Source organism: Brachyistius frenatus, unplaced genomic scaffold, assembly GCF_029030835.1.
Source record: "Brachyistius frenatus isolate BFR_SWC_R1_liver_20210118 unplaced genomic scaffold, ASM2903083v1 Contig_145, whole genome shotgun sequence".
Classification (NCBI taxonomy): Eukaryota; Metazoa; Chordata; class Actinopteri; family Embiotocidae; genus Brachyistius; species Brachyistius frenatus.
Genome location: NW_027210744.1, coordinates 735,920 through 749,404, shown reverse-complemented (window position 1 = coordinate 749,404; position 13,485 = coordinate 735,920). Strand labels below are relative to the sequence as shown.

The 13,485-nt window shown below is 41.3% G+C and overlaps 1 protein-coding gene across 1 annotated transcript in view; it reads right to left on the bottom strand.

Annotated features, from left to right (window-relative positions):
* Positions 1 to 13,485, bottom strand: part of nrxn2b (neurexin 2b) — a 660,052-nt gene that overhangs the window by 99,485 nt on the left and 547,082 nt on the right. Inside the window, 1 exon segment of the mRNA XM_069715608.1 lies at positions 7,419 to 7,600. Coding sequence (XP_069571709.1) covers positions 7,419 to 7,600 — 182 coding nt within the window.

The following is a 13,485-nucleotide window of genomic DNA, read 5'->3' as shown; positions in this document are numbered from 1 at the left end:
ATCATACTTGTCAAGGTGTCCTTGCAAATGTATCTGTGTGCAACTCTAGCTGGAACCTGAGAGCAGGTAGTGACTCTGTGTGCGACCGACAGCTAGTTAGGAGTAAAGGCATTCTGTGTGTGGCTATAAGTGTGTGTGTGTTACTGGGGGTGGGGAGTGGAGGATAAAAGCTTCTGCCTCTCCCTGACAGTTTTATCCGCATCACCATCTGCCTTCATCTGACGCCAGCATCTCTTAGCTCCCCACTGCACTCCGAAAGCTCTCCATCCACCCTGTTCTCCTCACCACTCATCTTATCCCCGGCTGCTGTCGCCTGTCAGATCATATTTTTCAACCCATAATTAAACAGTTGCTGGTTTAAAACCCTTGACAGATAACCTGTGGTCTTCAGAAAGTAAAAGCGAAAAACAAAAAGCCAATGTGGTGGTAAAAGACTGTTCCTCTCATTAGCCAGCAGTGAGAGGAATAACAGATCACGGTGAAGCTAATGAAGTCAGATCCACACGTGTATTGGCCACAAATGCCTGTGTACAGAAACCCAAAGGCCCGGTTGTGCTGTTCTGCTTTATTCCTTTCTCAGTCAGCATTTGTCACATGCTGGGAGAGGGGTAAGGGTGGGGTCAAGAGGAGGAAATATTGCCATGTCTCTGGTGCTATCCCACCCGCAACTTCCTCCCTCTCTGCCTTAGCTCAAAGTAGACAGTTGTGGTGAACGATGGCTCCCTAACGGGTAATCAGAGGCAGCCCTTATTTAATGCTATGAGCCCGGCCCCGGACAGCCAGTGATGAAGGTACTTGGGGAGGCCCGCTGTGCACTGTGCACCGGCCCATAACTGCAGATGAGACACTTCCCACAGAGCAGTTAGTGCAACAACTTGCCAGCTGTAAATGTAATGACAGCGACACGAGAGCGGCAATAAACACAAACAGACATCTCTAAAAAAAAATATATAAAAAAAAATGCGTAAGTAAGTTTGAAAGGTGCATCTAAACTGCTACAACTTTATTCAGCCATCTGTCTGGCCATTTAGAAAGTTTATGAGTGGCTCATGAAGAGAATGGCTCTAATATTTGCTCCTTTCTTCATTAAGGACTCATCTCTCTGTGCATAACAAATAACCCTAATTTGCCACTGCATTTATTGCCTTAAGTAGAAACAGCTACAAAAAAAGGACTCCAAATTTTAACAGTCTTAAGCAAGGAATATTACTTCTCAACCTGCATGGTCATTTCTATTAATTTCTGGTGAGTCAGAATGTTAAAGCTCAGTGCAGCCCCTCTAGACAAGCCATATCCTCTATGTTATATTCAGCAAGCACTTTCTGACAGCCTCTTAAATTTGTTTTTCCTCAGTTGTTTACCACACTGGTTGGGTGGGCTGCCTGCAGTGCAGTCACCTGAGCCAGATAGCATGGATGGCGTAGCACCGAGCTGGACAAGCAGACGGTTTTCTAGCCAAGCTGGAATGAAAGACAACACTTCTCAAATGCCCAGTTTTCAAATTGCCAATGTTTTTGTGCAGGAAAAAAAAAAAGACAAACTCAGACTGTCAAGTCAGCACAAAACAATAGAATCGAGTACTTTGTTTGCACTGATAAATGACTGTGGGGAATCACAGATGACTGCCAACAGAAGCTTTCACTCTCAGTCTGGTAAAACTAAGACAGGAGGAGTGTGAATCCATACAACCCTCAAACTGACTGATGGACCGACTGAAAAACTGAATCACCTGCTTAAAAATCTGTTCTGCAAGTATGTCAATTTGATTACAACTGCTGAAGTGTAACTATAAACCACAGGCAGATATAATTAGATGTACTGAACAAGCTACACAAGACTATATAGTTTAAATTCTAACACTTTGGCCAGGGTTTTGGTGTAGCAAGTGAATTCCATTCTCCTAACCTAAAAACAGTTATGAACTGGCATAACTGTATGTTGTGCCATAAAGTAAAGGCACGAGACTATTTGCAAATTTAAAGTGATGTTGATGACATATTGTTTTAAAGTGGTGATTGGCAGAAACAAAAAAGTAATACCAATCTCTTTAAAAAAAAAAAAAAAAAAAAATCTAAACTCTAACCTGTTTATTTCTCTGACTGGCTTCCAAGGTCTTGCAAGGACATCTACCTTTTCCAGCAGCCACAGATGGGAGATTTAGCTATCAGCCCGCTTCCATATCTGTCAGTAGCCTTCATTCCCTGAATCTAACACCCCCGGCCCTGATGGTGGAAATGTCATGAAGATTGGCAAAAAATGATGTCCTGTACTCCCAAATGACCCGTTTTTATTAAAAAAAAAAAAAAATTTAAACCTCTGTAGAAGTAACATCCTGTGAAAAACATCATAACTACTGGGGGACATCCTGTCTACTAAGTCAAAGGAAATGGAATTGTCATTTAAGAAGTAAAAGTTGTCTGTTTTCCAATTTAGTCCATGTTTTGGGAAGTGAAACCACAGGCTATTTCATGGAAAGTGAAATATCCAAATAATGAATCAATGTCATTTTTGTCATACATTTTACTTACACTGCTGATTCCACTTGTACTAAACTCATAAAAACTTTATATCCACTTGAATGTGGAGATTTATTCTTCCCCTCAGAGACACACATCTGTGGTGAATACTCTACATTCAAGGCCCACCAACTGACAGCTGGTGGAATTTGCTCCGCTGTCGTTGCTTTACCAAAGAGCCTTGGACCGTCATTTTAGTGTTCACAGAACTCCGGAATAAAACTGTAACAGCAAACAACTGGTAAACAGGCAAATGAAGAAAATATCTCATCAAGTGTGTGTATATAACTGGAAGTTATGACTTAACTGAGTTCCTTTACTCGGGTTATGTGATGACACCTGACTAAGGTCCATGAACAAGGTCTTGAGGTCTACACAACACATTAATATGGGCTCTATCATTTTATACTGTACATCTGTGAACTAATCACATCGAACATGGCGCTTTCCTTTTTTTTTTCTCTCTTTCTTTTTTGATTGTTATGCACCACTATAAATACAAATTTCCACTGTGTGAAAACTCATTTGGCAATCAATTAAATTCTGACTGACGGTGAAAAAAATCTGGGAATAGCACCAAATACCAAAATCACTACATGAATTTATCGGTCTGGCTACTCGCCATAAATAATCCTTTCCAGTTTTTGCATCCAAATGGGCGTAGATCTCGGGTTCATTTTAAAACTACTGGAGAAGTTATTAACGTTTTGTGATTGAATCATCATATGTGCTCTACCACAGATACAGCTACATTTGGAAAGAAAAACACTTGACTTCATCATCATAACACTTAGGCACCTCAACTGGTGGCTCATTGGTCCACCCAAGGTTAATGTGAACAGGGTTTCCACACTATAATCCCAGCAAAGAAAACTGAAGCTGTGAGCTCTAGGTCTTGCTTGTCATTTCAGCACAACAGCAATGTCTATTGAATGAAAATATGATGAACTAGACAGGATAGACATTAATATCTCAGCGGCTAGACCAATGTGACATATAATACCAACAACCTATCACAAAAACAGTTGCTAGTACAAACGATGCAACCTTTGAGAGCTTCCAAATTTAGCAACGACATACTGACATATTATGAGCACAGTGAGTGAAAGGTAACTGGAATTACTGAGAATTCTTGAAATTCTTTTGCCATTCATAAGGGGCTTAATTAGTTTCACTGACTCTTGGGGAGTTATATGGTATTTAACTTCCCTGGGTGATTAAATACAGAGGAACTCCACACCAGTCAGTAGAACTGATGAAGTCTGAGGACTCGAAAACTAATCCAGATGTTTTCTGTTTACCACTACTTCTCTGACCCAGATGACAGAGAATCTTTATAGACATATGCAATACTGCACTGCAACAGCAATATGCACAGTCATGCTTGGTCTGCTCAGCAATGACTCATTCCTATGGCATTTTCCAGATAATGTATTTCAAAGCCTACTAGCCAACTTTGCCGCACTTTCAGACACACCCTCAGTAAATAATTAGGGAGATGCAAGAAACAAGGTCTTATGAGGACATGTTATGTCCTTTTTTTAAAGCAGTCGCAGTCAGCCGATTTAGTTTAAGCACATTATCCCACAGCCCTGACTTTACATCTCCTACCCCAGGACCTGATGAAAGCATGTCAGGAAGATGTAGTGAGTGATGTCAGGCCCTCTGTCAGGTAAATGGACACAAATGGAAAGGAGGGGAGTGGCATGAAAGAGAAGAAGACCTGGTAGAGGAAGAAGGGTATAAAAAGAGACGGGTGGTTTGTGTGAGATAAGGAATAATGTTCTATCACATCCTGGTGGCATGCTATTATCAGCTGTGCCCACCAGTGCCAGTATTTCTACTAAGGCAGAGACTACATCCATCAGTGTTGTGTCATTTCTTGTAGTAACAAGAAATGGTTGCGATCTAAGTCTCTGGACCGCTGATTTAATGATACAGATTTGGAAAAGCCATTATCTTAACATTACCATGAATTAATTGCTTCATGAGTAATTGATGATCTCAAACCTCAGAAATCCAACAACAACAAAACAATGCATATTTGTAGGACTGTGCATGTCAACGCTCAGATATGTCATTTGGGATTAGGATTTGTATAATCCCATTAGAGTTAATGGAACAAGTCAACCTGAAATGAAAAGTGAAATGCTATTTTTTAACCACTAGCCAAAGCCAACGAATAAGGCCCCAGGTATTGCACCTGGAGGCCACCATCACCGTTTGAAGCTATTTTCCAGAGCTATTTTGTACTTTGATTGGGTCCGTGAGGCCCCCATCAGGTGGGATGATATGGGGCAACGGCTCGTAGGTTTAATTTGCCTGTACCTCTCCCCTCAAAGAGAGACAGGCATAATTAACAGGACCAAAACACCCACCACGGGCTGAACAGAGTCATTTAGGGGAGCGACTCGGGAGGAACGGCAGCAAATGAAATGTAATTGCAATGGGAGCAGAGGCGCCGGGCTGGTGTGTCGGAGCCACTGATGTGTGTGTGTGAGGGAGAGAAAGTGAGAATGAATGGGCCAGACATGAGGGAATGAGGGAGTAAATGAAAGACACAGAAGTTAGATAGAGAATATGCACTTGAGAGAAGAGCAAGCAAAAGAATGACTGATGAGGGATCATGAGCAGGCTGAGATAAACAGTGAGGAGTCATTCCTTCAGGTTAGAATAAAAAACAAATGCACCATGGTTCACTTAAAACTCTGCACAAAGTTGAATCCAAGTTAAAGGATCAGTTCAACGAAATTGCAAAAAGAAAAAAAAGACTTTACCTCACCAACCTCTAGCTGCGTGTAACTATAAGGATACATTTGTATTCCCCAAAGTGTTCAGATATGTGCATCCGAGATGTATTGCCACACCCAAATATAAAGGAGGCAAATCGAATTTTGTTGCTGAGCTTATAGCTTAAAAGATTATATTCAAAAATTCAACAGCAGCCTGTCATTACAGGAACAGTGTTGTGTTAGCCTAAATAATCCTCAGAACATACAGTCAAAAGCTTCAACAAAAAAACACCTCTTTCAGGTTAGAAGAGTTCCAGTGTTTACAGTGAGGCCTGATGGTTATGATAAGAAATTAGTAATTAATTGTAATTTGTCAAATAAATTTTCAATGCTGCACACACCACAAGTAAATTCTATTTATTTCCAGTTTTTGAGTGAATGCAGAAAACCTGGGCAAAAAAACTAAAGACTTCTGTATGGTGAGATACATAGGTGTTGATCTACGGTTTTCTATTGATATTTCTATGGCACACTGTTTAATTAGTTTGTAACTCTCTCCTAACAACCTTTTGAATATTAAAAAGCTGCAGAAATATTACTACAAGTTACAGAAAATGACCCTTTAGAGTTCAAAGTTGCCGCAGATGAACTTTGCTGCGTCCCCACTCCAACCCCATCATCATTTGTTGTGTCTGTTGCATTTACAATTGTAATCTTTCATAATTACAGTCATTATCATTATTTACCGCTAATGTTTTGAGCATTCAAATTGGCCTTGACCCACTTGGTGTGTTCACCATCTCTGCTCCCTCTATACTCTTTCACCTACCCCTCTCTCTTTCCCATCATCCCTCCCTCTGTCACTCTCAGTTTACGGAGCACTGGATGAGAAGTGACCCGGGGTCAACCATGTTCCTGTCGCTCGCAGGCACGGGCGGCCCCAACAAATTGGGGTCACGGGGATGTTGGAGTGGTGTGATCTCACACACATACACCCACTCGCGCAGATGGCAGAGTGTAGATAAGTGTAGATAACAATGATGGTGTCTTATCACTGAGTACTTTAAGTGAGTGTAAAGGAAGTGCAGGGCATTCCGATATTAGACTGGACACAGTGTTTTGTTGTGCGACTCCAGCAACATGTTGTGTGGATCAGAGTTACAGGTGTGGTCCCTGTGGGCAATTAACAGAAACCACTCCATCAACATGACTATGAGCCTTGAATGTAATATTGGCTAGAGGAAGCACAGGGGTCAACGAGACGATTAGCGACTGTGCAAATGCATTTTTAAATGCCTGCTGTCCCTTAATTGCCATTTAAAGTTATCATTAGAGGTGGGTTTAAATGACCTTTAAGCCTAACATATGAAAGCGATAAAAGCAGAAATGAGGGTAATAGCTAGTTTGACGGGATAAAAAGAAATGCTGCAGCGTGATTAGTCATTTTCTGGACACTGCACACACTGATTCCTCTCAGTGACCCTGGCAAGTGCTACACACCAAAAATCTAAATTCCTCAACATTTAGACCAGTCGGCTGTCCAGGTTTAAATATGCAAAACAGCAGAGCAATGCCTTCGTATTCCTCAGCACTTTTAAAACCTCAAAAGTCCAACCTTAAAGGATTATTCCCACTCATTACAACCACATTTTTTTTTAGTTTTGGATATCATTCAGATCACAATATATTTGCTGAATTAATTCCTGAGATTTAGAAGCGCATTGCAACAGGTGTAAACAACAGAAATTATAACCAACACAACAACAACAACAACAAAAATCCAAGTAACAACATAAATCTAAATGATCCTTTAAACCCTGCAATGCACCTGGAATCCTACATACATATTATATTGTATTTTTACCAGCCTACAATATGCCATTCCATGCCAACATAGATGTACAGTGTCATCTTGTGTAGAGTTTCATTCTTTAAACTACAGTACTGCACAAAAACAAAGTGCCTCTGTCCTTTCATTGTACTTATTTTGCATCAATGACCTCCGGTTCATCTCCCATTTCTCGTTCTACTCCCTGCACCCCACTTTTTTGTCGCTCCATGTTCCCTGGCCAGGAAATTCAATGATTCATCTCACTGAATGTACCCAGTGGTATTCTACCATCCCTGTATAATTTCATCCCCCATCACGATCCCCAAGGCAGTATCTTACTATGTGCAGCTCCAGGTAGTCTCCCAGTCCCTTGGCACTCTCCACCCTGACCAGAATAGCCTCCTTCAGCTGCGTGCTGAAGCCCACTGCCAGCCGGTCTGCCCGTGTGCTCGGCCGGTCATTGGGTGGCCAGGTATATGTGATGAGGGCTCCGCCTCGCCCGAAGATGTAAGTTGTCCCAGCTGCAAAACACAGGAAGAAAAGGGGCGTTATGACATGACAATAACACTTTAATAGCTGGAAAAAAGATGGTAGGTGGAAACACAAACTGTAGAATATCCCCAAAAAGCAAATAAAATAAATTTCACCCCAAAGAAAAATAAATCAGACTTTATGCATCACAGATTTGACATTTTTCTCCTTATGAGTCGTTATACAATCTTAAGCATTTGTGTATTCTCCTCTGCTACATACTTGCTTGAAAATCTGCAGGTTGTAATTTAATGTCAAATGAAGCTGAGTGCATGATAAATATGATGTTCTGTGTTAAAAATGAGAATGATTCAAAGCAGCATCTAAGGGAAAAGTCTTGGACTCTAGGATTTCAGCAGGAAGTCTGACAATCAGGGATTTGATAATCCAATTTTTATTTATGTATGTGAAAGAAAGCCCTCATTCTGGTTACTAAACATGTGTTGTTAGCAGAGTATATCTCGGTCATGAAGTCATGTTTAGCAGGAGCACTACTACTACTACTACACTGGCGGTGCCTGTCACTCCCCTTTGAAATGGTAATTTGCCGAGCCACCACAGTTTCAGTTGCCCCTCAGTTGCCTGCGGTTGCGTCGCATTCAAACTACGGCGAACTGACAAACTTTGTGTTGGCTATGCTGTCAGTATAACCACCACCTCTCAACATTAACAAAGGAAATTCCTCAGATCTCCCTGTCAGAGGAACTTTGCCTCAACAGTATTTTGAGTTCTAGCCTAAAAAAAATGAAAAAAAACAAAAACGCCCCATACACTGAGCGATTTCACGTTTGAACTGTAACAGAGGAGTGAGGACTTGGCTTGGCTCCAATGAGCCGAGTGGTAAACGAGAGATGACGGGCGTTGGGTGTAATTATCATATCATAATGAAACCACAGTGAACTGCTCTCAACCCTGTGTCTGTCCTCCATGGATCATAAACACGCATACATGAAGGCCGTATATGTCTGGATACTGATGCATGTAGATGTAGCTCTGTGGAGCATTTATCTAAATATACACAAGCAAACAAAGAATTCTGACAGTTTTTCTGCACACAAACCTCACTACCTATGGTACAAATCCATCAGTTGATTTTTGGTAACAACATAAGTTTCACAGTTTAATTTTATTGAAATAATATCTGAGCATGAAATCCAGCAAATAGTCCAATTTTCTGTTGTTTATCTAATCTGTTAATTTCACTATTCACATATGCACAATCACACATGGACACAGCAGCGCACAGCAAGAGCTTTCATCCTGTACCCCATGCTTGCCTATGAAATCCTGTACACTGGCATCTGCAAGTACACACACACACACACACACACACACACACACACACACACACACACACACACACACACACACACACACACACACACACACACACCAGCATGTCTATGTTTTTACATGCCCTACAAATCTTTCTTGGTGTGCTCAGGTCAGAGAGGATGGAAAGCAGAGGCTGTGATGACTGCAGGGCCAACAGGCCATCAAACAACATCCCCGGCAAGGGGGCCGCTCACACTCTTAGTCATACACGAGGAAAAATCAGCCTGATAAGGAATGGAGAGATGCAGACTTCTGCACGCGACACACACGCACACGCACAAACACTCGCTCAGCTACCTGACACTTTCATTATCTAACAATCCGCTGGTAGCCATTTGAAATCAGCTGACACACACAACTCTCCTCCCCATCTCTCGCTTCCTCTCTCCATCTCACTCTCTCTGGCTCGCACCACCCCTCCTTTCCTCCCTCCTTCCTCCTCTCCTCCTTCCCTCCCAGCGGAGCTAAGCCCTCTGCTCAGCTCTTGTTGTTTTCTTCAGGCTGTATTATTTTAGCGCTGACTAATTATCGCAGCATGGCAAGGAGGGCTATAAAGAGGTTGTGAGCCGGAGGAGGAGGGAAAAAAAAGAAGAGAGGATGAAGAAAGACAACAGGGTATGGAGGCAGGGAATAAAGAGGATGGGAAAGTGTGAATTGTGGATGGTGGAGAGAAGAAGTTGGTGTTGTTTTTTTCTTCTTCTTTCCAGTGTTTATTAACAGTGCAGCACCAGAGCTTCGCAAAAACTGGGCAAGAGACAACCAGGGAGGAAGAGGAGGAAATATTTCTAAAATGGCCGACAAACAGAGAGGGAGTGGAGCCATGTTGTGATAGATGAGACTGGAGCCACAAGGGGAAAAGCAGAAAATGGTTATTGGTGGGGGAAGTTGGTGCATGTTAACGTCGGTGATTACGCACGTAATAAGAGTTCATCAACACTCCGCTGGTTTTATATGTCTTATTACATCTTCTACTCCAAGGGATTACCTCTCAGCCGCTGTATAACACGTGGACATTTAAAGGCAGGGATGCTCTCACCTAAGACTGTATGAGGTTTCCATGAGAGGAAGTGTGTGATCCAGCATTTTATAAGACACTTTCTCCTCACCAACTAATAGTCTGGATATATCTGCATCTGCTGCAGCAGATTTGGCCTTTCTTGTTTATTAATTTGCCTGTTGGAGTTCATTAACTTTGGACATGCAACAGTCAATGACTTAAGTACACTGTTTTAAAGTATTTAGAAGTGCATTATAGCATTTTTTTTTTAATTTTATTTTTTACTTTTGTCAATAGTAATTGAACATTGTGTCACATTCATCTCTTTCAAACTATACTGATGAAAACTCACATCATCTATCTGATGCTACTTTATTGTGAAATTCCATCACTGTGAGACAATGACACAAGTGTGACTGTATGCTCTTCAATCTAGTTGTCTAGTCTAATTTCAAGTACCTGATGTTAAGACTTTAAGCTTTATTCTGTTCTGGCTGCGCCAAGAGTTTAATACAGAGGCAGGAAATTAGCAGGGACTCTACTCTGAGACACAACATATCCAACTGCTGGAGGAAATAATTATAAATGGATAAAAAAAAGCTAACTTTTCCAGGAGGATAGATTAAAGCCCCTGTTAATGTACCTAAACTACCAAGCAGTAGTCACCACTGCACTAAACCCACAGCACTACATTTCAAATTTAAATGAAGTGCCCAAGGCTTTAAGAAATATCTAATTTGTCAAGGCAAATTCCACTTAAAAATGTTTGAAACAATGCAGAATACCAATGCATACCATTTGATGTAATGGTGCAGCAACAGAAAATGGCATCTTTGTTTTTAATCAGTATTGGCTGATAGTGATGGCGTGGTATAACATAAAGGGGAGAAGGCCCTCAAAAAGCCACATGAATTTAATACTAACTGACATCTCATTTAGGGTGTAACACGAATTAGACATGCAGCACGTATCATTGCCGCATATCTTATGTGTGTACTCACAGTGAACTAATTCTCATCAATTAACACCCCTCTCATGCGTAGCAGCTACCATATGCTTTGTCTTCCCTAGAGTTTTCTATATGCCTGACGTTTGTGTCACAGTCCTACTTGTCACTTTTTGCTTTGTTTTCATCAGCAGCACATTCACTTTACTCTGTCACAAACAAAAGAAGAAGAATTCATAAACTCTAGAAATACTTGGAAATACTTTCTACTTCTCTCGCGACTACATCCATCGGATGAGCTGGTGTTGACTTTGCCTGCTTTGATTTGTCCAGCTGATAGTGGCCACCTGCTGCTTTGTGCACTGGTAAACGCGTGTGCATGTGTTTGTGTGTATGTGCACTTGTCTCCCCTCTAAATGAGGAGACAAAGGAGGTGCAGAGTCTCTAATGAGTAGTCTGACAGGGCGCATCCATGTGTCACCGTTTCTCCCAGCAAACACCTGCTGCTCCGGTTGAGGCAAAATCCACTGAATACTGCAGTGCAACACACAATAATGGGAGGGGGAGATGGAGCGGGAAAAAAAGAGAGAAAATGTGTTTATCAAATCCAAGAAGACAGGTCTGGAGGGCATTCTTCCCCAGTTGTCTTCAAGACAATGATCTCCTTAAAACCATTAAACATCTACAAACTAATGTTCGGTGTGTGGAACATCATGCACACAAGAAGGTCAAAAGAGTTACTGCTTGCAACTTCTCCAGCAGGTCATCACATCAAACTGTTGCCAAGAAATGAATCTGAAAGTTTATGTCTGCTTTTCATAATAACATAATATGATGAAATGTAGACAACAGCTTTTCTTTAAAAAAAAAAAAAAAAGAAGAAAAAAAAAAAGGCCTAAATCTTTCCTTTTAGACACAGCTTATAGTTTGGGCTGGCTCAGCAGACCCTGGACCATCCTTTAGTAATGCTTCTAAAAGCCTTGGCTGCTGGGGGACTTCCCATGTTGGTCTCAGCACCTATCCTCATTTCTGCAGGTACCTCTGGCTTAGGAGCTGTTACTATCCCCACCGGCCTGCCCAGTGTTTATAGTTTGTTGTTTCTCTATGCTGTTCTTTTCTCTCCACGCTGTCTCTTTGCTCCAGCTGGTCAAAGCAGATGGCTACAGCATCTGAGTCTGATTCTGTCTGAGATTTCTTCCTGTTAAAAGGGAGTTTTTCCTCCCCACTGTTGCCAACGCTTGCTCATGTGGGAATTGTTGAATTTTTGGTTTTCTTTCTATGATGTTATAAGGGCTGGACCTTACTATCTAAAGTGCCCTAAGATGACTTATGTTGTTATTTGGCATTATATTTATGAAATTGATCTGAATTGCATTTAATATGATTCTCTAGCTGGATGGTATACAGAAGACTCCTTTGAGGTTTGTTCAAATACTTAAAAGTCATCTATGGTGATGTTTTCCTGACAAGTAACCTTTTGTGGTCAAGTTGGTTAATGTGTTGGGCTTTATTGTTGGGCCTACAAAGTGTATCAGTAACTAGAGGTTGCACTTTGCATTCAGTCTCCTATCAACAATAAGCCTTTGCTTATTTAAACCATGATCTTTCCTTAAGACAAGGCAGATTAAGAAACACCCAAGTGATTTATTTTTGTTTCTCACGGGAAGTTCTGGAGGTCATTAGCAAAAAACCCCGATTTTGTTGTATGTAAGTATGGGGACTCGCAGGCCTTTGAACACGGGCTCAAACACACAGATGAATATATTCCCACTTTTAATGTGGGCTTCTTGTGTATTTGTGAAAATGTGTGTCTGTAATTTACTGAGATCAAGACAAACAAAGGAATCTGCTTTGAAGTTCTAACAAGCAGCACCTGTTTGGCTTTATTGAAAACTGTAAGTTAAAAGTAAATTAGCGCTGCAGTGGGAGTTGTCAGCAAACAAAAAGCCGGCCAGGTATGGATTCCTCTGACCTTCAGCCCTCCAGTCAAAACATTGGCCTGCCAGCTTTCACTAGAATAACAATAATGATGGAAATGCTCTGTTGCACTCGTGTCTCATCCCCCCCATCAAAAAAAAAGGGGAGGCTAAATATTTATTACTTTTGTCCAATTAGCTCTGGCGCCATCGATCCAACCAATCAATCCCACCTGCAGTTCTAGAGGTGGAGAAAGTGCATCGAAATGAATCAAACCGTCACAGGATGCCCCTTAATTATTATTTCCATGCACGTGGGCTGGCTGGTAATTTGGTAAAAAAAATAAATGCAATTTTCCTTTGTCCACGGATCCGGTTGAAAAATAATCATAAAAGACTCATGAATCAAAGCTGTAATGAAAAACCTATTGATTTTAATTTTTTTCACCCCCTTCCCTTTTCCTCACTCTACATTGGGGCGAGCGGAGAGTGTATTTAGAATTGAGTTTATCAGTTGAGATGCTTTCTCTGCGAGGGGCGATTGATTTGGGATAGTGGATTCTAGGCCACTACCATCTACCATGGGGATAAACAGGTCATATTGGAGAAAGAGGATGCCACAATTTTTCATTTAGGTCTGCGGTCAATGGTGCGGTGTCCAACAATGGTCGCAAAGCCTCA